The sequence below is a fragment of the Bos mutus genome, chromosome 1, assembly GCF_027580195.1.
Source record: "Bos mutus isolate GX-2022 chromosome 1, NWIPB_WYAK_1.1, whole genome shotgun sequence".
NCBI classification, from domain to species: Eukaryota; Metazoa; Chordata; class Mammalia; order Artiodactyla; family Bovidae; genus Bos; species Bos mutus.
This window is the reverse complement of record NC_091617.1, coordinates 28,166,924-28,191,359: the sequence shown is the minus strand read 5'-3', so window position 1 is coordinate 28,191,359 and position 24,436 is coordinate 28,166,924. Positions and strand designations below refer to the sequence as shown.

The 24,436-nt window shown below is 36.9% G+C and overlaps 1 protein-coding gene across 1 annotated transcript in view; it reads left to right on the top strand.

Annotated features, from left to right (window-relative positions):
• GBE1 (1,4-alpha-glucan branching enzyme 1) overlaps positions 1-24,436 on the top strand; it is a 314,187-nt gene that overhangs the window by 109,020 nt on the left and 180,731 nt on the right. The window contains exon 3 of the mRNA XM_070367825.1: positions 664-779. Coding sequence (XP_070223926.1) covers positions 664-779 — 116 coding nt within the window. The remainder of the gene's footprint in view (positions 1-663; positions 780-24,436) is intronic.

Sequence of the window (24,436 nt, the reverse complement as noted above, 5' to 3'; positions counted from 1 at the left end):
TTCTACCTTTCTTGTTTGAGGCATTTCTTTAGATTTTAACTGAGTTCTGACACACCACACACTTGTGGATTTAGTTAATAAGATTTTAATAATTTTTCATCATTTTTTTTCTACCATGACATGTATCTTAGCTAATTGCTTAGAATGCATTTCTATTTTTTCTTATTATCTCCTTTTGTTGATGGTGTTTCTTGAAAAGGGGCCCATCATCCTATTTATTGGTCAAGTAAAACTGAAAGTACAATGGAAAATGTGTTGTAATTTTAATTTTCGGATACAAAAGGCAAAGGGCTTCCTAGGTGGCACTAGTGGTAAAGAACCCACCTGCCAATGCAGGAGACATAAGAGATGTGGGTTCCATTCCTGGTTCATGAAGATCCCCTGGAGAAGGAAATTGGATCCCACTCGAGTATCCTTGCCTCGGAAATCTCATGGAGAGAGTAACTGGCGGGCTATAGTCCATAGCATCGCAGTGTCAGACACGACTGAAGCGACTCAGCACAAGCGTAACTTGCTTTTTCTAAATGCTTAGTCTTTTGTTTAGCACCTTAGGAAGCAATGTTTTTTAGGGAATTTGATTCTGTATAAGTAGGCAGTATATTATACTTTGATTGAAATTTATTGAATATTATTTTTTAACTGACCTTCCTTATTGTATTTCAGATGATTGGAACCCATTTTCATACCCATATAAAAAACTGGATTTTGGAAAATGGGAGCTGTATATCCCACCAAAGCAAAATAGATCTGTCTTAGTACCTCATGGATCCAAACTAAAGGTATTTCCTCCCTCATGTTGTCATTTGAACTTACTATTTTCTTTTTGTCCTGTTTGCAGAGTTTGATTTAAAATGTTAGAATGTAAACAGATGCCTGATAATTATAGGAGAAACAGTGTAAATTTTTAAATAGAGGAAAATTTAAGAGAAGTCATCAGCAAATTGAAATATGTTAGACGGGAACAGTTTGGTTGGTAAGATAATGAACTTACTATTTGTTAACGACTTTGGAAATCTTTTAGAAGAATGACTGAATAATTACCAAAGTTCAGCCTGGGAAACAGAAAGTTTGATTTAAAAAAAATGAAACCTGTCTTCAAATCAGCCGAGCAGAGAATTTTTACCTGTGAAGACACACTTGACATAATTGATTTTGTGATGAGCCACATGAATGAGGTGATACTGTGTTGCAGACCCACGCCTTTTGGGGATATGATTGTTCTTGGTCTTTTTCTGCTCTTTGATTTCAGGGCTCTGGTTTGCCCTCTTCTCCTCTGTTAAGCCCCTTGAATTAGCCTGGGACCTGCCTGTCCTCTATCTGTCCTCTCTTTGGCTGACTACGTAGCTCTGCATTCAGGGTGTACAGAGCCTACACGGTGGCCTCTCTAGTCTCCTCAAGGGTGGGTTCCCAATCTGGACTACAGATTACAGATTTGATTATGTAAAAGGCTATCTAAATCCTTTAACATTTGCTTGATTTTAGCCCATTGCTTAAATAAATATATAATGTTTCCATGTCCCTTTCTTTCCCATCCATGGACATATAACAGCATTCATCGCATTTATCACTAAATCCTGTAACTGACTTATATTTTTATTGGCATTTGTCATTTAACAGTATTAACCAGAGTTAAAATTAGAAATGCATTGTATGTTTGTTTTATAGATTTTTCTTTCTTATAAATATTGAAATTATAAGTATACCTGAAAATTCTGAAATATTGCCACACATAATATAATTCCCAGGAAGGCATATTGTCTGGAATAGAGACGTTTTAATATGGAATGGCAACCAGAGTTCTTCTTAATCTGAAGTGAAAAGGAGAAAAAAGTAGTTACAGTATACAATAAGAGGGATTTAAATTTAATATATATAATCCCTTTTCCAAGTCAGTATAAGCATCACAAGAGCAAGGCCCTTTGCTCTTCTGTTTGCTAATACTGTGTATTCTCAGTGCTTAGAAGAGTGCCTGGCACAGGGTGGGCACTCAAAAATATTTACTGAATGTTAAAGCCATTTGTATGCCCAGTCTTTGAAGGAATAAACCAAAGGGCTTGATTTTCCTGTGGTTTGTAAGGCCTGACTTTAGGAAACTGTGAAGCAAGGTGACCATTATACCACTGGTTTCATTGTTGTTTTGGGTTTTTTGGCCATTTGTTACGTTTTGTTTTTAAGAACTGAATTTTACAATTTTTTGAAGTGCTGCAGATATTTTTTTTCTGTTCTTAGATTTTATGAGCTCTGACATGTTACCTACTCTTTGCATTAAATGGTGAATGAATTATTTATTTTTTTTTGTAGTTTTAAAAACTGAAGTATAGTTGATTTACAAGATTGTATGAGTTTCAAGGGGATAAAATAGTGATTCAATATTTTTATAGATTATATTCAATGTAAAGTTATTACAAAACAATGGCTATATTTCCCTGTGCTGTACAATTTATCCTAGTTGCTTTTCTCTTTTATAAGTAGCAGTTTGCATCTCTTAATCCCATACTCTCTCTTCTCCCTCCCCCTTCCCTCTTCTTTATTTGTGACTACTAGTTTGTTCTCTGTATCTCTGAGTCTGTTTCCGTTTTATTACATACGATGAATGAATTAATTTTCATACATTGTGGGGTTTTTTGAACTTTTAATTTTGTATTGGAGTATAGCCAATTAACAGTATTGTGATAGTTTCAGGTGGATGGCAAAGGGCTCAGCCATACACATCCGTTTTCTCCCAAACTCACCTCCCACCTTGGCTGCCACAAACACTGAACAGAGTTCCATGTGCTGTGCCGTAGAACCTTGTTGGTTAGTCATTTTAAATATAACAGTGTGTACATGTGCATCCCAAACTCCCTGCCATATTTAAAATGGATAACCAACATGGTCATATGTTGTTTTTATACCTCGGAAAAATGATTACTAGGAATGAATGGTTATTAATATGTACAGTAATAATGAAAGAAATTTGCTTCTCCCAGCCAACTCCAGGACTTTTTATACTTTATCCTGTAGTCTGAATGTTTTGTGTCCTCCTCACAAATTATATGTGAAAATGCTAATTCCTGATATGATGGCACTAGTATCTGATGGTACTAGGGCTTTGAGAGGTGTGTGAGTCATGAGAGTATAGCTCTTTAAATAGAATTAGTGAACTTACACCTCCAGAGGGGTCTCTAGCCCTTTTCACCATATGAAGATATAACCAGAAGTCTGCAACCTGGAGGAAGGCCCTCCCCAGACCATGCTGGCAGCTGACCTTGAACTTCCAGCTTCCAAACTGTGAGAAATCAATTTCTGCTCTTTGTAAGCCACTCAGTCTCTGGTGTTTTGTTATACCAGTCCAAATGGATAAAGGTGCTTTTGATACTATCTATGTACTATACTTTGCTTTCTTTCATAAATTTATTTGACCTGGATGAAATGAAATAATCAAAGAAAAAAATTTTAAAAAGCATCTTTTCCCTTTTTACTTGCTTGAAAAATTTATATCTAACAGTAGATAAACATTCAGAAAATATCAAGTCAACTGTTGTGTAATCTTTCTTAATTATTATTTGCTAAGGATTTCAATGAGGATTAATTTACTGGAAATTTAGGCCCAAAGTATCACTTATAGTGTTTAGATGTTTCAAATTTTCAGGAAGCATTTAGATGCTATTATAATGTCAATATGGTGATATAATTAGTTTTTCACTTATGGGAAATGATGTATCAGCTTTTCTTTCAGGGAGTAGGGTTAAATTTTCTATAAAAAAATCAACTAACATAAGGTTTTTGGCCTTGCAGTCTGAAATTGTCCCTAGGTAGTTTACCTTGGTAATTAAAAATCTTGTTTTAAATTGAACTTGAAATTTTATTTCAGTCCACAAGGAATTGACCTTTATAACTCACTTGTGGATGTTTCTCTTATGGATAATCTGATAACCATTCTCAAAAAAGAATATTACCTACCATTGAAATAATAACTTTGTTTTCCTTGGAAAACCCTGGTCTTTTCAACTGAACAATTTGGAAGAAGATGCCTCATTACTTACATTGTCATGTAAATATCTCCATTTCATGTTTTTAAATACATTTACTAAAAAAAAAAATAAAGTAATATACTAAGGTGAATTAAACTTTCAAGGCTATAAAGATATAAGAAAAGCATAGAAGACTATGTTCCTGAGGGATAATGAGACATACTTGTGTGTTTAATATTTTTTCTTCTGGACACATAGCCAAACAAATTTATGTGAAGGTATTTTTTGTTTATTATTTTAAAATAGATACCTTTAATAAAAGTATATTAATACAACTTTGTAAGTTGTCTTGTAGGAATTTACATAATTACTGAGATGCTGTGTCAGGTACTATCCTTGACCTGAGATGCTCTAGTCGAATTGTTATATATACATAAGGTGTGTGTTTGTGCTTTAAAAATAAGGTGCTATTGTAGCAAAATATTAATGAACAGTTTATTTTTCCTGTGATGGTAACAGGAGAAATAACAGAAGGGCACTGACATTCAAGCCTACTTGGTAACATATTTAGAAGTTGACCAGACAGACAGAGGGAAAGGGTGTATTTTAACCTGGGCTTACTGTGTGAATAAAAGTATGTGTATCGATTGAAGTTTCAACAGGAAGTAAATGGCAAATGGAAAATAAGACAGTTTGAACAGTTCCCCCACCCCACCCCCCATCCCAAATGCTGTTTTCAAAGTTCAACACGCAAGGGATCCACTCTAGAGTTAAGAGCAGGGTTGGGTGAGGGAACTTAGCAAAACTCAAATTGTTACCTTGCCTAGGCCATATGGAACAGGGATCGGTTCCTAGAACCCAAAGGGATACAGAATCAGCCATCTTGAGAGGAACACTGAGTTTTGCTGAGAGACACAGTTAATTCATGATAACCTTCCAGGAAAGGAGCCAGAAGAAAAAGGAGACAAATTCTCTTATCTCTCACACTCCTTCCTTTCTCTGACCTCTTCCTGTGCCTCAACATTGGCCCATCCAATAAGAAGCCAGATTTCTAGGGACTATGGTACACATGGGTTAGCCTCCTGGGGCAGAGAGCTGGTGAGAAGTGGATTGAACTGACTGCTAAGATGTAGCTCAGGAGTCAATGATCAGGAACAGCAAGAGGTCAGGACAGTAAACTCGAAAGGTGGGTTGGGGGCAAACTAAAGAATTCCCTTCTTCTGATTGCCATTTCCTTCTTTTTAAAAAATCATTTCTATTAATACCCATATAACTAGCAATGGCAATTAGTATTGTCTCCTTTTAAATGTTCAGCACTGATGTATAGAACAGTCTTATGGACTCTGTGGGAGAGGGAGAGGGTGGGAAGATTTGGGAGAATGGCATTGAAACATGTATACTATCATGTATGAAACGAGTCTCTAGTCCAGGTTCGATGCACGATACTGGATGCTTGGGGCTGGTGCACTGGGACGACCCAGAGGGATGGTATGGGGAGGGAGGAGGGAGGAGGGTTCAGGATGGGGAACACATGTATACCTGTGGCGGATTCATTTCGATATTTGGCAAAACTAATACAATATTGTAAAGTTTAAAAATAAAATAAAATTTAAAAAAAATGTTCAGGATTTTTCTGTACTTTAACTTTTCCCTTGCCAAATCAGTAACAAAATGGACTAGAATAGAGGTTTCTTGATACCATATCTTTAACCTTTTCAAAGGCTCATGTATTAGTCTTCTAGAACTACAACAACAAAATACCATACTCTGGGCAGCTTAAACAACAGGAATTTAATTTCTCATGTTTTGGAGGCTGGAAGTTTGAGATTAGTCAGCATGGTTGAGTTCTGGTAAGGGTTCTTTTCCTTGCTTACAGACAGCTGCCTTCTTCCCCTGTCTTCATATGGCACTAATCCTGTCATCAGGCCCCCATCCTCATTACTTCATTTAAACCTGATTATCTCTCAAATGTCCTGTCTCCAGAGACCATCACATTGGGGTTAGGACTTCAACATATGAAGTTGGAGGGGGTACAATTCAGTTCAGAGCAGATCATACTGCTTTCTGAATTATATTTAGATTTTATACAATTGATTGGTGGAAAAGGGTCATGGAACCTAATACCCACATTGCAATTTTCTAAGATGAGACACATGAAATTAGAAATTATTTTACATCCATATTTAATTTGGTTCTAATTGTAACACTGTGAAATGAAATACTGTACATATTCATTTCATGAATGAGTACACTGAAATTTAGAGAGGTTAAGCAGATGATATTGCCTTGACTTGAATTAAGGCTTATCTAATAACGAAGTCCATGGTCCTAATCATTGTGCTACACTGCTGGTCAGGCTAAGGGTTGACAGAGAGAAAAAGGAAAAAAAGTGATACAAAGGAAGTAGAACTTGAGCCTTATCTCGTGTTTAACAAATTATTTAACAGCTTTTAACATAGTGTTGTTTATTTATTCATTTTTGGCTTTGCTGGGTCTTGGATGCTACGCGGGCTTTTCTCTGGTTGCAGCAAGTGGGCTTTTCTATGTGGTGGCTTCTCTAGTTGTGGAGCATGGGCTCTAGAGCACAGGCTCAGTATTGTGGCGCATGGCCTTCATTGCTCCGTGGTATGTGGAATCATCCTGGGTCAGGGATTGAACCTATGTCTCCTGCCTTGGCAGGTGGATTGTTCACCACTGAGCCACCAAAGCCCAACAAATTATTTTATACCATGTTTGCTTTTGCTTTATTGTGTGGAACTATCATTTCCATTTTTCAGGGTGCTGAGTATTGAAGTGACCTTCCATGAGAATAAAAAGGAGGTATTAATAAATAGTTTGTGGAAAGTTTGGGTTTTAGAGAATAAGAGATCAGATCAATTATGTAAAGTGAAACTAATTATTGATAGCTAGAATGGGATTGCTAGGTAGAAGGATGTCACTGGGCAGTGATATGGCATGTTGAAAAGTTAGTATCTAAATATTTGCTTAAGATTAATCTCATAAGCACTCTATCCTTTGGGCTTCCCTGGTGGCTCAAATTGTAAAGAATGTGCCTGTAATGTAGGAGACCCAGGTTTGATCCCTGGGTTGGGAAGATCTCCTGGAGAAGGGAATGGCAGACTCCTACAATATTCTTGCATGGAAAATTCCATGGATAGACAAGCCTGGCAGGCTATAGTCCATGAGGTCATAAAGACCTGGACACAACTGAGTGACTAACACACATAGACACACACACACACAGACATGGACACACACACACACTTTATCCTTTACCTCTGGAATATTTTCTTGTGTCTTTTGTCTATTTCCTTCTCTTCACATTTTTTGTTCACTGTTTCAGGAAATTCTAGTATTTGGATATTGAATCACCTAGATTTTCTTATCTTTTTGTCAAGTCTTCTTTACTTTCTGTTCCACTTTGAAAAATTATCTTCCAACTGCATTATTATAATTATTATTATTGCCACACCATGAGGTTTGTGGGATCTTGGTTCCCCAACCAGGAATCAAACCTGGGCTCTCAGCATTGAAAGCTTGGAGTCCTAACCACTGGACCACCAGGGAATTCCCCCAACTGCATTATTTTAGTAATCATATTATAAGCATTTCTAATAACATGCTTGTTTTCTCTACTTATACATAGATTCTGTCATTGTTAAATGTTCAGAGATACTTTTATCTTCTTTGAAAAGGTTATAGATGTTTTCTTTTATTTTTTTCTCCCAATTTCCTTCTTGTTCCCCTACCCCTCACTGTTTCTTTCAAATTTTCTTTTTCTATGTTTTTTTAGCCTCTTATTTTTGTGTTGCAGGCTGTCTTAAAATGCCTAGTTACAGAACTGTGTTTCAGAAAGAGTTATTAGGAAAAGACAATTGAAAATTCTGTTCCTGGTAAGCTTTGTTCCTGGTGATCTTCACAGCTGGGTAGCCAGAAAGTGAGACAGACTTTATATTGATGGCAAGGAGTGAAAATTTTACTCTGAGGTCATTTATTTTTTCCAGAGGTGAATTTTCCTGTCTCTTATAAGGGGTGGGTGGAAGGGGTATTGATGGAGGAATGGAAACAGTGACAGACTTTATTTTTTGGGCTCCAAAATCACTGCAAATGGTGAATGCAACCATGAAATTAAAAGACACTTGCTCCTTGGAAGGAAAGTTACTACCAACCTGGACAGCATATTAAAAAGCAGAGACATTACTTTGCCAACAAAGTCCATCTAGTCAAAGCTATGGTTTTTCCAGTAGTCATGTATAGATGTGAGAGTTGGACTATAAAGAAAGCTGAGTCCCAAAGAATTGATGCTTTTGAATTGTGTTGGAGAAGACTCTTGAGAGTCCCTTGGATAGCAAGGAGAGCCAACCAGTCCATCCTAAAGGAAATCAGTCCTGAATATGCATTGCAAGGACTGATGTTGAAGCTGAAACTCCAGTACTTTGTCTACCTGATGCAAAGAACTGACTCATTCAAAAAGACCCTGATTCTGGGAAGGATTGAAGGCAGGAGGAGAAGGGGATTACAGAGGATGAGATGGTTGGATGACATCACCACCTCAAGGGACATGAGTTTGAGTAATCTCTGGGAGTTCGTGATGGACAGGGAAGAAGCCTGGCGTCCATGATGTTGCAAAGAGTCGGACACAACTGAGTGACTGAACTGAACTTAACTGAACTGACATCCATTCATAAGGGACAGAGAAAGTGGATAAAGGTCCCAACTTTCAGTAAGACACTGAATCCCCCTATTCTCACCCATCTGATTCACCTCTGCCATCTGCTGTGCTATTGTCTCTGGAATTGAAGCCTGCTTTTGTTGTTCAGTTGATGAGTTGTGTCTGACTCTTTGCCACCCCATGGACTGTGGCATGCTGGGATTTGTCCTTCACTATCTCCCAGAGTTTGTGCCAACTTATCCCCATTGATTTAGTGATGCCATTCAATCATCTCATGCTCTGTTGTCCACTTCTCCTCATGCCCTCAATCTTTCCCAACATCAAGGTCTTTTCCAGTGAATTGGTATTTTTCATAGTGAACCTCTCATCTCCCATTTGAGGGGTGAGAGGTGGCATTTTGGAGGGATGCACGTTTTTTTGTATGGTAAGGGAGAGGCTGTGTTTAAGAGCCTACAGTCCTTCTGTTTAACACTGAATCTTACCTCTCCCATAGGACCAGAAGCCTCCACATGACAAGTCCTAGGGCTCCTGTGAAGCAGCTTGACTAGCTCTCTTCAGGTTCTTCCTCTGTAATACCAGATTTTAATTTTTTCCTGTCTATTTATTTTCTTACCTCTCCAATTACTTTCTAAGTTCCAAAAATTTGTTGAGATTTCTGTTCTCTTGTTGTCTCTTTTTCTGTCTTTCTCTGTTAATTTTACTTTTATATTGTTTGCTATTATTTATTTTAACAGAAGTTTGCTAAGTTTGTTATTTTTAATCTAGACTTCTCAAACACCCTTATTTGATTGAAAGAAGAAAAAAGTACATTTCCTGAATAGAAGAATGTTTTATAATTCTGGGGCCTCAATTGAATATTATATTCTTATCATATGCCATGATATAAAATTTTGGTGAGACTGATTATTTCCTGCTTGTGATGTCTTTACATGTTATTTTATATGATAAAGATTTTCTTCTCCATGACCCACAAAAGTCCTTTACTCTTTGTTACCTGATTTAACTTAATCAACCTTTAAGACCCTGAAACATCTAATTTTGGGAGAATGTGTAGTTAGAATTAGATGCACTTTCCCATATCACAGAACTTATATTTCTTTGTGTTTGTGAAATACAACTTGAATGCTAATGAACCTAAATAACATACTAGGAAATGGTCTTCCTCTGTAGGTGAGAATAAAGGCTTTTTAATTGATTCATTTTTCTTTTCTTTTTTTAAAGCTCCTCAGAATGTTGGTAGGAAACATAAAATAAATGTGTATGTTTCCAAAGCAGTCTTTTAATCAATATTTAGCATAACTCTGTTTGCCTAGAGGATGGGCGAGGTAAAAAGTGGGGGTGTTTCCCTCTGTTTTGAGCTTGCTGCACATTAATTTATCAAATTTTGTTCTTTTTCTTTCTTAGTATCTTAGCACATATTTCAGAGAAGACAATGGCACCCCACTCCAGTACTCTTGCCTGGAAAATCCCATGGACGGAGGAGCCTGGTAGGCTGCAGTCCATGGGGTCGCTAAGAGTCAGACACGACTTAGGACTTCACTTTCACTTTTCACTTTCCTGCATTGGAGAAGGAAATGGCAACCCACTCCGGTGTTCTTGCCTGGAGAATCCCAGGGACGGGGGAGCCTGGTAGGCTGCCGTCTATGGGGTCACACAGAGTCGGACACGGCTGAAGTGACTTAGCAGTAGCAGCATATATTTAGCTTTTTTAAAAAAATTTTCTGCACTTAATATATTGCACTTTCTTCCCTGGATGTATGTGAAGAAATAAAAGACAAAATGCCTGCATATTGAATTTATTGTCCGCTTGGACAAAGCTTACCATAAACAAATGAGTTGCTTGAGCATTTTGTGACTGTTAAAGGAGTAGAGGAAGAAGCTTATTTTTTTTTTTTTAAAGAAGTTTATAACAGAAAAGTAAGAATAAGTAAATAGAATACGTGTCTTTTACTTTTTAAAAAACTTGTTAGTTCCCTTCATTTTTGGCTAAATATTAATGTAGCTGAGAAGGGACCCAAGGGATTAGAGATAGATTTTTAGGAGACTGGAAAGATGGAGAATTAAATTTACAGGCTGAATAGTTAGGGAATGATTATGGGAAGAGATGCATTCTAAGCTTGGTCTTGAAAGAGTTAGTGGATTAGATTAACGACTATGAATAAGTTGTCAAGGGTCAATTAGAGAATAAAAGAATATACAATTAAGCAAGATTATATAGGAATTAACCAATTCTACATGGGAGATAGTAGTAAGTTTGACTTATATTGACTTATATTTGACTTATATTGACTTATATCTTATTGATGTAAGATATATAAGGAAACTAAATGAAATAGTAAATCTATTTTAGGAAATTTTATTCTCAAAGTGTGCATGGCAATACAGTTGCAGAATTTTGACAGAGATTCTTTTTTGCTTTTTCTTAAATCATCCATTTCTTACTTAAAAAAAAAAAACTCAATGATTTTTAATAACGAACAGTTTATTCTTTAACTTGTGGTGCTTTTTGACCCTTAATGATCTCATTTTTTCCCCTCACAATTGTTTATTCTCTCTCTTCTGGAGCATATAAAAATGCTAAAGTAATCTCATTAGCAATTAACAAAAATTAGTCACTGTTTGTGAACCCTGAATATTCTCTCTTCTTCTTTTATGTCGTAAAGATTCCTAGAAAGAACTTTACTATCATGTACAACTGCTCTTTCTGTACCCTCAGTTCAACTTTGCTGTTTTCTATCCGTTCCTACTCTGTTTTATTAATATAAAATAAAACAGTACCAATAGCCGGATGATGATAATTTAAACGTAAAACCTATGAATGAAGCATATAAATTTCATTTACCATTATGAATCATTTGAACTGCATATTCCCATTAGTATTTCATATAGATTTACAGATGAATTCTACTGTGTCATGGCCTGTGAGAGAATCTCTATCTTTTGTAGTTCCTGAGTGATCATTTCTAGTTATGTCATGTATAAAATACCTTCTTTTGCTATGTACCACCTGCCAACTCACACTTGTCATAAGTCATTGTTTTTTCAGCTTACTTGTTAACGTACTTTTTTTTTATACGTATCATCCTGTAGAGATTCTTTTAGTGATGACTTGAGATCTTATGTATTTGTCTATGATTAAAGTTTATTTATTATCTATATCCAGTGTTGCTGATAAAATGCTAATAATTTTATTTTTATTCCTTTGTGTGTAATCAGCCTTTTCTCCTGTCAGCCATTTGGATTTCCTCTTTATCCTTTATGTTCTAAAAATTTCACTATTGTCTCTGCTAATATAAGATTTCATTTGTTACTCTTTTCTTGAAATGGTCTTTTCCTCATAAATGATCTTCTCCTTTGTTTCCTCTTTTCCCCTTCACTTTCATATTATATCTAAAGTCATCATTCTAAAACGTGAAATCTGTTCATATTATCCTTCTGTTTGAAAGCCTTTATGATAAACTCTCTTCACTCTTGATTTGGTTGTAGCCAGGGTTTTCAAGACTTCCCTAGTAGCTCAGACCATATCCAGGGTTTTCAAGACTTCCCTAGTAGCTCAGAAGTTTTGAACACTTCCCTAGTAGCTCCTGCAATGCAGGAGACCCAGGCTTAATCCCTGGGTCAGGAAGATCCCTTGGAGAAGGAAATAGCAACCCACTCCAGTATTCTTTCCTGGGAAATCGTATGGATAGAGGAGTCTGGTGGGCTACAAGTATATGGTGTCACAAAGAGTTGGACAGGATTTTCAAACTGTGTGATAAGAAGCTGATCAGGTCAGTTTTCAGATTCCCCAGCACTCACATGAAATAAAGAGATTCCTTTTCTGTTTTATAGTTGGGTTCCCATGTATCATTATATCTAAATAATGATTTCTCTATTTTCTAGAATTGAATAACAATGGCCTCTAGGATGTATTCCATACTTCTTAGCCTTCCATACAAAGCCTTCCTTGCTCTGGACTTTGGTTTCCTCTCCAAATTTGTCTTATCCTTGTCTCGGTCTGTTTGGGCTGTCATAATAAAGTACCATAGCTTAGGTGCCTTCTAAACAACAGAAATGTATTTCTCCCAGTTCTAGAGACTGAAAGTATGAGGTAAGGGTGCCAACCTTGTAGAATTCTAGTGAGAGCTCTTTTCTGGATTACAGTCTGCCAGCTTCTCATTGGTAATGTCTCTTCACATGGTGGAGAGCAGAAAGAGGAAGCAAACTCTGTAGAGATGCTAATAATGGCATTAATTCCACTCCTGATAGCTCCACCCTCTTGACCTCATTTAATGCTAATTACCTTCCAAAGGCCCCACCTCCTCATACCATCACACTGGGGCATTGGCTTTCAACATATAAAACTAGAGGAGGACAAAACATTCAGTCCACAATAATAAAGTACACTGTCTATACTGAATTACTTGCTGTTGCTTAAACGCTGTCTTGGTTCTGTCTCAGCAAATGCAAAGACAGCGTCCCTTTTACATGGAATGGCTTTCCCCTATTTTAGTAACCTGAAAACCTCTCCCTACCCAAGTCTTTGGTATAGAGTTTATATACAATTTATTTTTGGTTAAGTTTTTCATAATCCCAAGCTCCTCTTTCTACTTACCAAATATTCCTTCTTCCACAAGCATTTCAGAGCCTGTTTCCACCATACTCACTGTGGTGATACATGCTTCCAGACTGTGATCTTTTTGAGGACAAGTTCAGCATCTTGGTCGTCATTGTGTCTCTGGAACCTAGTAATAACTGCTTTATAGATGCTATCAATAAATGTTTATTGACTGCATGGTTGAAAAGCTTAGGGATCATTATATAAGTATATTTGCCACTGTTGGAAATATTTTTGCATATACATTTTATACAGAAAGTGAAAGAAATTTATAAAGTGTGTTTTAATAATTATTGCATTTTCTTTGTGTTCAGTCACCTCAGCCAATAGAATTGCATATTTATAGGAGAAATCCTATTGATAATAGGGCTAAAACAAACAAAATAACCCAAATAAGCAAATATTGGTCTGGAAATCAGTTTGTTTTAATGAGTCATTAGCATTTTCTGTGTTACTTTTCAAGCAAAGATTCCTGTGAGTCACTGTTTAAAGAGCTTAATATTAGAGAAAAGTTTGCCTTTCTCCGAAAGATTTGAAATGCTTATTTTTATCTCATGGTCCCCCCCTTTCTCTTGTCTGTCAAAGACTTAAAATTAAGTGACTTGTACACTTGCAATAATCATCCAGCTCCAGAGTCCTACATCATTATCTCGTCTCCTTGCCCTCCAGCCCTTCTCTCCTTCTGACCATTTCCATTGTAACTGCTGATTTTTTCTTCTCATTTTATTTTAAAATATATTATATTTTAAAAATTGTAAGCTGTTTTTTTGAACTAAGAAGAATATAAATTAAATGTATGTAAATCTGTGAATAAGGACAGGTAATTATTTCAAATCAGGATCCAAATTTGTTTTAATATTTCTTTAAATCACATATGCATAAATGAACAATTCCTAGTTCTTTTCCCTTATAGTTCAGAACCAGTTAGTTAGAAGGTTACAGAATGGATTTAGTATGTGATATGGCAGAGGTCAGAATGTTTAGGTAATTAGGTGAGTACAATGAAGACGGAAAGTCCAACTGTACGATGATGTCACTCTTACCCCAAGTAATTAAACCGATATTATTTCTCTCTAGATAAAGCACATATCATCTCTGTTTTAGACATTTTCCTCATGGAAAACTTTCTCTAACTTTGAAGACTATTTACTTTTGACACAATGAAATAGAAAACTGGGATGCACTGTTGCTATTATATCTATTTTACTTAAGGCACAATAAATTATGGTGGAAAGAAAACAAAAATAGTTCAATTGTCTCTTTTAAATATATAGGTAAAAACTTATTATAGCTTGAGTATGTTAAGCCTGATTTCTGAGTTTTTCACAGTAGGGCTCAGGATCACGAGCCCCGTGGATGATGTAGTTTTGTTTTCCCTTTTCATTTTCAGCTAAAAGCCCTGCAGACAATAGGAGGTTGTTGGTGAGATATCAATGGCAGTATGGGGATTGCCTTCTGAAGTCATTATGAATTAAGAGCTAATGGGTAGCTTTCTTTGATAGCTCGTTTATAATTGAGGGCAGATAGATGAAAATCAAACACAAAGGGAACTCAATTTTATCATTAATTTTGACTTTGTTTAACGGATGATTTCTGATCACCACAGCAGCCTTCCTAATTTGTCTGTGTATGATGAAGAAACTAATCATACACAGCTCAGAGAACAAATAACATACGTTTTCCCAAAAAGGTCACCTTCAGAGATAAGCACAAGGAAAAAAGAAAGCCACAAACCCGTTGATTTCTTCCTTTTCTCCTGTTTTTCCTGTTTTCTTTCTTTTAAAAATGCAGTACATAAAATAATTATAATTTAAATATGCAGTGATTGACTATCCAGAATTTATAGCCTAAACTAGCCTATAAATATAGTCTGGCTTGTTCCTAATAGGGCTTCCCTGGTGCCTCAGATGGTAAAGAATCTGCCTGCAATGTGGGAGACCTGGGTTCCATTCCTGGGTTGGGAAGAACCCTGGAGAAGGGCCTGGCAACCCACTCCAGTATTCTTGCCTGGAGAATCCCATGGATAGTGGAGCCTGGTGGGCTACAGTCTATAGGGTTGCCAAGAGTTGGACATGACTGAGCGGGTAACATTTTCACTTTGTTCCTAATAAAAGGCTTCCTTTCATTCTTTTGTTTAGCAGATGGCCTTATTATATGTCAGTTACTAGTTTCATATTATTCATATTAATTTATTTAGTCCTCATAACAGCCCGTCATCCCCGTTTTCTCAGATGAGGAACTGAAGCGCAGTGAGATGCCAATGTGCTGAAAGTCACATAGCTACCTGAGAGCAGACAGAGTTGGGATTCAAACCCAGGAAGCCTGGCTCTAGAGGCTGTGTTCTTAACATTGTGTTATGTTGCTATAATATATTAGTTTAATTACAATTCCTGTGACTTCTTGATACCTATGTTTAAAAATATTACTAAGCATAGCCTTTGGCTAAAACAATAAACCTTTTTGAATCCTAATGTGTTTTTAGAATACATATTTTCTTATGAGCAAGTGGCTATGACAGTAATACATTGAGGAGCACACAGAAAACAATTCAACATTGTTAGGCATATTCAATAGAACATATGCTATACATTTTATATGTATATATAATGCATTTATACTACTGCATTTATACCCACATGCATACACATATTTTATATATGTATATATATTTCAGTTAAAGTATTTTATGAAGTCATAACTACTAGTAGATGACATCCTGACATCAGTGTGAGGGAGGGAGAATCCTCACGGGAAGCTGTGCACAGATTGACACAGTTTAATCTCATGGTGTTGTTAGTCTATATATATGTATGTTTGTATGTGTGTATGTATGTTGTTAGATTTATAGCTGTGTAAGCCAGAATGTTGCAAGGCAAGGTGGATTTTCTTTTTACATCTAGATTGGACCCTGTGCCTACTGTGGGAATACATCCATGTTTTACCTGTCTGGCCAGACCTGTCATTTTGGGAGCTGATGAAGGAAGGGGCAGGGTTTATAAAGTGAGGTTCTACTGGCTAGGTGAGACCATACGTTGTACCTGGAAGGACATCAGTGTTATTATAGAATTAGAGAAGTAACTGGCACCCCACTCCAGTACTCTTGCCTGGAAAATCCCATGGGCGGAGGAGCCTGGTAGGCTTCGGTCCTTGGGGTCACGAAGAGTCAGACACGACAGAGCGACTTCACTTTCAGACTTCACTTTCATGCATTGGAGAAGGAAATGACAACCCACTCCAGTGTTCTTGCCTGGAGAATCCCAGGGACGGGGGAGCCTGGTGGGCTGCCGTCTATGGGGTCGCACAGAGTCGGACACGACTGAAGTGACTTAGCAGCAGCAGCGGCAGTGGCAGCAGTAGCAGAGAAGTAACAGACTAAAGTATCCACAGGAAATACTGAGGATAGAGGATGAAAGAAATCCCATTGATTATAAAGCCGGCGTTGCTAGACTGAGGATGGATGGAGAAGTCAGGAACGAATGTGGTTAAAAAAACAAAATGAGTGTAAAGTGAGCCTGGTGAGGTTGGTGCTGGGTCTCCACCATGCTATTCCTTATATGTGGATTATAATGTGTTTTGCTGGCTTAGGACCACACTTGATTGACTTTACATCTTTGTTGCATTAAGGTTGCTTCTTTCTTCATCATCTTATTAGGTAAAAGATTGTATGGTTTACTTTGTCAAGGGCCAAAATAACAGTGTCTTAATAAATATAGATGATTGCTTCTCCTTGAAGTAAAAGTCTAGGACAGTAGGTACTCTGTGGATAGGCTACTTCTTCTCCATGTGTATGTCCAGACCAGATTCCTTACACCTCATTGGTCTTCTGTCTCCCAAGTGTGTTATCTGTACAGTTAACAGCACTTCAGAGATAAGTAAAAGGAAACAACAAAAAAAACTTGTTGATTTCTTCCTTTTCTCCTGTGTTTTTCCTTTTCTCTCCTTCTTTTTCTCCTTCCATCTCTCTGTGTTTTCTGCAGAAAGAGGAAAACAAGATAAAGGCTTTCTCTTTTAAGAACGTGAACACATCTTTTCTGTACACATCCTTTTGGCCAGATCTTTGTTACATTGGCTATCCTAACTGCAAAGAAGGTTGGAAAATGTGGTTCAGGGCCATTTGTTAAGCTAAAATTCAGCAGGTTCTGTCTTATTTAAATGAAAAATAGAGGGTTGATTTTGAAATACAGTTAGCATTTACTGCTATAACCAGTTAAAAGAAACCCTTTAAGGAAATAGAAGAACTAACCTTGTGCTAGAAACTTTCATTTTTTAATATTTCATAGTCAACTGTAAGTAATGTATCCTTATTTTATTTGTTATGCTATAGAAACCCATTGTTTTAAAACTTTTATGAGTTTATTTATTATAGCTTAGAAAAAAGTGTGGTATTCTTAATAAAAAAGAAAATACAGAGGGTATGGCTGATAATGTTAATAATATACACTCAGGATATAGCTAGTAGTATTAATCTTGTGCAGTCCTAACAGTATGCTTCAGATCACTGCAAACACCAACATTAAACAAATAAAATGAAAGTAAAATCCTAAAGCAATCTGGAATTTATTAGATATTATGTGAGGCTTAAAATTTTGCAACTTTCTGAAGGATGTCCAAATTATCATGAAATGCCAGTCGCACTTTTATGCTATTTTTAGTTTGGAAACAGTTTCTGCATAAAATAAGACTAGGATTGTAATGAACACACTGCAGGTAAATATAGCAGTGTGGGATTTAAAAGCATTACTGAGAAAAATCTGCAACTGACAGCAACTAGGCTCTAACCTGGTTTTTTTGAATAGCATAATTGAGAATGTAAACTGACTGCCTCTATAACAGAGAATTCATAGGATAGTTGAAATACCTACATTTAAATTAGGGTTCAAGAAGAATCATTTCCCTTTCCTTCTTAAGAAAGCTAAATAGGTATTGACTCTGATCATTTATTTTTTGTATTGGTATTGAGGATTTTTGAATATTCCTACTTAAATCTTCACACTTAAAAAAAATAAGTTCTGCAGGAACATCAGATAAGAAGGAAAGGGTGTGAGCCAGCATTTATGGGTAAAGTTGTAATAATAAATGAAAGTGATTTTCAAGATATTATACACAGTATTAGAAGAGCTTTAGGAAGAAGACTGCTTTTTAAAACCAGCAAGTTGGTCAAACATTTTTAAGCACAACCATTAATAAATGGAATCTTATTAAAATAATTAAGTTCTCAAATCCATCTTTTCTAAAAGATATTTTAGGGTCAAATCATTAACTTTGGGGAGGACAGAAGCACCTTAAAATGTTTCAGTTATATCCTTGAGAGTATTTTAAACAAAAATATTTTTGGTGATTTTTGTATCCTGATGTAGACCCATCAGCTTCCTGGCTTTGGCCTCTCAGTTCCTCCACCTCCTCCGCTCTAGGGATCTTGCCCTTCTCCCAACTCGGTTTCACTAAGTTGCATGACCCAATGGCTCAGCAGGTAAAGAATCCACCTGTCAATGCTGGAAACACAGATTCTATCTCTGGATTGGAAGATCCTGTGGAGGAAGGAAATGGCAACCTGCTTTGGTATTCTTGCCTGGAAAATCCCATGGGTAGAGGAGAATGGCTGGTTACAGTCCATGAGGTTGCAAAGAATCTGACTGAGCATGCAGCTATCCACTGAGGTGATCATGCTGTAAATTTTTCCTTTATCCTTAAAGTGAAAGTGGAAGTCGCTCAGTCGTGTCCGACTCTTTGCGACCCTATGGACAGCAGCCCACCAGGCTCCTTTGTCCATGGGATTCTCTAGGCAAGAATACTGGAGTGGGTTGCTATTTCCTTCTCCAGGGAAGTCCTAAATCCTCCGTAAAACCCTGTGTAGTCGTATCTTGAAGCACCGGTTCTCAAACTTCCTTCAGTCACTAAGTCATGTCCCACTCTTTGTGACTCTGTGAACAGCAGCCTGCCAGGCACCTCTGTCCTCCACTATCTCCTGGAGTTTTCTAATTCATATCCATGAAATCTGTGATGTTATCAAACCATCTCATCCTCTCAAACTTGCAGCTCATTTCAGAAACATCTGCCAGCCTTGTTAAAAGACACACCCTGGGGTGTCTGATCCAATAGGTGTGGGATGAGCTTGAAATTTTGAAGTTTTAGAGTTCTCAGATGATGCCAAAGTTGCTGGTTCAGGGACCGTGCTTTGGGAACAGTTCGAAGGAATCTGTAGCTGCTTGGCACATACCATTAGTTGATAATGCTTTAAAAAGCAGAATTGTGTCCTCAAGTCTTATTTCTGTTTCTTTTCTTTTACTGTTTTGCTTTTTTGTTGTTGTTTTAAACAGTTCAAAGGAATCTGTAGCTGCTTGGCACGTACCATTAGTTGATAATGCTTTAAAAAGCAGAATTGTGTCCTCAAGTCTTATTTCTTTTTCTTTTCTTTCATTGTTTTGCTTCTTTTGTTGTTGTTGTTTTAATTTGTAGATCTTGAGGGGAATCCCTTGGAAGAACATGCTGGTTTTATTTTGAATAGTTGTATATAGCTGTTTTAATTCTAACAAGTTAAAATATGGGCCAGGTGCAATAAAGGGGTACTTGCTTAAGATTTTATATTTTATTTTGTTGAGCAAGAAAATAAACTCAGGCCAAGAAAACTTTCTATTGAATGCCTTTTTTTTTTTTCCTCACTACCCAACATGTGTTATTTTACTTCCTCACATCAAATAATCCTAATCAGTAAAACTTATACCATCATGCATTGCAGAGTTCCCTAAAGTCATGGAGACCTTTTTTAGCACTTCTATCTCAATATAAGATTAGGATATATGGATTTAGGTTGTCACTTTATATAAAATCAGTTCTAAGAGTCCTGCTACAACAATTTTTTTTAGGTGCAAGGCATTGGAGGTGAAGTTGGAATAACTATGTTAGTGTTGACTAATTTTAGAGTTCATCTACTAACTTGTTATCTGGGTATCATGAAAAATTATTTTGTATAATGAGTGGGGAAAAAAAGACTTTGAAATGTATAAATGTATATGTACATGCCATTTATGGCTTTGAGCAAGTTAATTGCTGAGTCTTTTGAGTATCCCCCAGTCTATTAAAAAAAAAAATTCTAATAGATTTCAAAAAATTGCAAAGAAAGAGTACTCAAGTAGATTTCAAGTTTCTAATTTTTCATATTCACAACAAATAATAAACTTAGTGATGGCTTTTATTCTCTCATGGTTCATATTTTAAGTTTTTGTTTTCTCATAATACACCTGATAGTACAAATCATCCCCTTCGCCAGTACTGCCCAGTAACATTATTCAGTGCATTGCCATGTCTCACCTCAATATCTAATATGTGCTTGATACCATGTGACACTACTCCTGTGCACTCTGCCTACTAGATGCCTTTGACATTATGATGCTATCAATACTGCCTACATCCCTGAGGATACGTAACTCCATGTTCTCTTGAGTGGTGGTAGTAACATAATAGATACAAGCATGGACTCCAGCTGCACTGCCTGTATTCACTTGCTGTTTCCATCACCTGCTAACAGTGTGACCTTTGGCTAATCATTTTCTTACCTCTGTAGCTTCTAAACTGGGAATAATAATCATATTTGTCCCCTTGAATTGTTGGGAGGGTAAAAACCCTCACAACACTGCCTGGTAAGTTAGTTAATATTTTGTAAGCTGAACTATTTTCTTTTCCATGCATGTGCGTAGAAACCATGATTTTTTGCCTTTAGTTCTCACATCTTTATAGACTTTGTGAGCACAGATTAAATATTTTATAAATTGGCATAATAAGGCAGTCAGTATCTGATAAGTCTATAAATCAGCATTATCTCCCTCCCTACAAAATGCTCTGTTTCCTGAGATTCAGCTGGTGTGTTTATGGAATTATTCCACCGATGTCTGAAAATTCACCAGAGTGTGTATAGAAACTGTGTACTTTGCCCAACACTTAATTATGTAAAGAATTTTTTGTGCTTTTGAGCATTCATTTTCTTAACTCAAAGTTTACATTTTAAGAATCTTGGAACTATATATAAAATCTCTGTACAACTTTAAAGGAAATCTTAATAAAATGTTATGGGAGAGATCAAGGAGATTGTACACCAAAATGAAAGTACCACAGTGAAGATGGATGGAGAATCTTTAATGAAGAAAGGAACTATTGGAAATAAGAAAAGCTAGTTGTTTTGAGACTAATCAAATACAGTGCTGGCTGTGAATAATCAATAACATCTAATCAATGTGAAAGACGCATATCATAGAAAATGTATTAAACTGTGAGCACTGGAGTGAACTTATATACTGTGTGTGCGTTTATTGCTCAGTCCTGTATGACTCTTTGTGACCCCATGGGGTGCAGCCCATGGGGCTCCTTCATCCTTCCAGGTAAGAATACTGCAATGGCTTGCCATTTCCTTCTCCAGGGGCTCTCATACTATATACATGATTTTGTCCATCCAATAACCAAGTAAGTCTGTCATATTTTGGTGAAGACAACTTCCATAGTCTTTTCAAGTGACCGCTAATAAGTCAAAAAACAGATTTGCCTGTTTCTGCTTGTAACTCCTGATTCTTATTACCCATATATAGACTTGACACGTAGTATAGTTATTTTGTGTTTCATGTAATTCCTCAAATATGGTACACTGAAATTTACCTAAAACATATTATTTTAATTTATAATAATTTATCAGCAGTACGCAGATAAAACAAATTCCTTAGGCTAATGGGTAATAGGAATATATTCTAAAAGAGAGATGCCTTTGCAAAAAGATGGATAAATTAAATACATTTATAGCCTTATTAAACCATCCCCATGGAAAAGAAATGCAAAAAAGCAAAATGGCTGTCTGAGGAGGCCTTACAAATAGCTGTGAAAAGAAGAGAAGCAAAAAGCAAAGGAGAAAAGGACAGATATAAGCATCTGAATGCAGAGTTCCTAAGAATAGCAAGGAGAGATAAGAAAGCCTTCCTCAGCCATCAGTGCAAAGAAATAGAGGAAAACAACAGAACAGGAAAGACTAGAGATCTCTTCAAGAAAATTAGAGATACCAAGGAAACATTTCATGCAAAGATGGGCTCGATAAAGGACAGAAATGGTAGGGACCTAACAGAAGCAGAAGATACTAAGAAGAGGTGGCAGAAATACACAGAAGAACTGTACAAAAAAGATCTTCACGACAAAGATAATCACAATGGTGTGATCACTGACCTAGAGCCAGACATCCTGGAGTGTGAAGTCAAGTGGGCCTTGGAAAGCATCACTACGAACAAAGCTAGTGGAGGTGATGGAATTCCAGTAGAACTGTTTCAAATCCTGGAAGATGATGCTGTGAAAGTGCTGCACTCATTATGCCAGTAAATTTGGAAAACTCAGCAGTGGCCACAGGACTGGAAAAGGTCAGTTTTCATTCCAATCCCCAAAAAAGGCAATGCCAAAGAATGCTCAAACTATCGCACAATTGCACTCATCTCACATGCTAGTAAAGTAATGCTCAAAATTCTCCAAGCCAGGCTTCAGCAATACGTGAACCATTAACTTCCAGATATTCAAGCTGGTTTTAGAAAAGGCAGACAACCAGAGATCAAATTGCCAACATCTGCTGGATCATCAAAAAAGCAAGAGAGTTCCAGAAAAACATCTATTTCTTCTTTATTGACTATGCCAAAGCCTTTGACTGTGTGGATTGCAATAAACCGTGGAAAATTCTGAAAGAGATGGGAATACTAGACCACCTGACCTGCCTCTTGAGAAACCTATATGCAGGTCAGGAAGCAACAGTTAGAACTGGACATGGAACAATAGACTGGTTCCAAATAGGAAAAGGAGTTCGTCAAGGCTGTATACTGTCACCCTGCTTATTAAACTTATATGCAGAGTACATCGTGAGAAACACTGGACTGGAAGACACACAAGCTGGAATCAAGATTGCCAGGAGAAATATCAATAACCTCAGATATGCAGATGACACCACCCTTATGGCAGAAAGTGAAGAGGAACTAAAAAGCCTCTTGACGAAGGTGAAAGAGGAGAGTGAAAAAGTTGGCTTAAAGCTCAACATTCAGAAAACGAAGATCATGGCATCTGGTCCCATCACTTCATGGGAAATAGATGGGGAAACCATGAAAACAGTGTCAGACTTTTTTTGGGGGGGCTCCAAAATCACTGCAGATGGTGACTGCAGCCATGAAATTAAAAGACGCTTACTCCTTGGAAGGAAAGTTAGGACCAACCTACATAGCATATTCAAAAGCAGAGACATTACTTTGCCAACAAAGGTCTGTCTAGTCAAGTCTATGGTTTTTCCAGTAATCATGTATGGATGTGAGAGTTGAACTGTGAAGAAAGCTGAGCGCCGAAGAATTGATGCTTTTGAACTGTGGTGTTGGAGAAGACTCTTGAGAGTCCCTTGGACTGCAAGGAGATCCAACCAGTCCATCCTACTGGAGATGGTGATCAGTCCTGGGTGTTCATTGGAAGGACTGATGCTGAAGCTGAAAGTCCAATACTTTGGCCACCTCATGGCAGGAGGTAACTCATTGGAAAAGACTCTAATGCTGGGAGGGATTGGGGGCAGGAGGAAAAGGGGACGATAGAGGATGAGATGGCTGGATGGCATCACTGACTTGATGGACATGACTTTGAGTGAACTCTGGGAGTTGGAGGTAGACATGGAGGCCTGGCATGCTGTGATTCATGGTGTTGCAAAGAGTCAGACACGACTGAGTGAACTGAACTGAACTGAAAGAGTAAGTCATACACATAAATTGTATACTACCAAGCAAATACTGTTTTTCTTAGACAAAGTGTTTTATATTGTTTATAAATGATCTTTATTAATTTATGAAGAGAGGGCTTCTACTTACTAGACTTACTTCAAGGGTAATAGTTTAAATTAGACTAAACATTGAAAGTAACAGATATTTTTGAAAAAGGGACATTTGTTGTTTAGACTTAGTAGACAATTCTCTTTTACTGGCCTAATTAGTTTAAAATAAGATTTTTTTTTTCCCCTAGAAGAATAAAATGTTGAAATCAATATAGCTTAATTTTTTCCTCTGCATTTCAATAGTGCCTATGTTCTTGCAGGCTTGGGATATGAGGGAAGGTAGTCCTACATATAATTATTAAATAAATTCATGTATATTGACTCAGATATCATATGTAGTTTTTAAGTTGCTTAATTTTAACAGAAAAAAATTTCTGAACATATTGCAGAAAAGTACA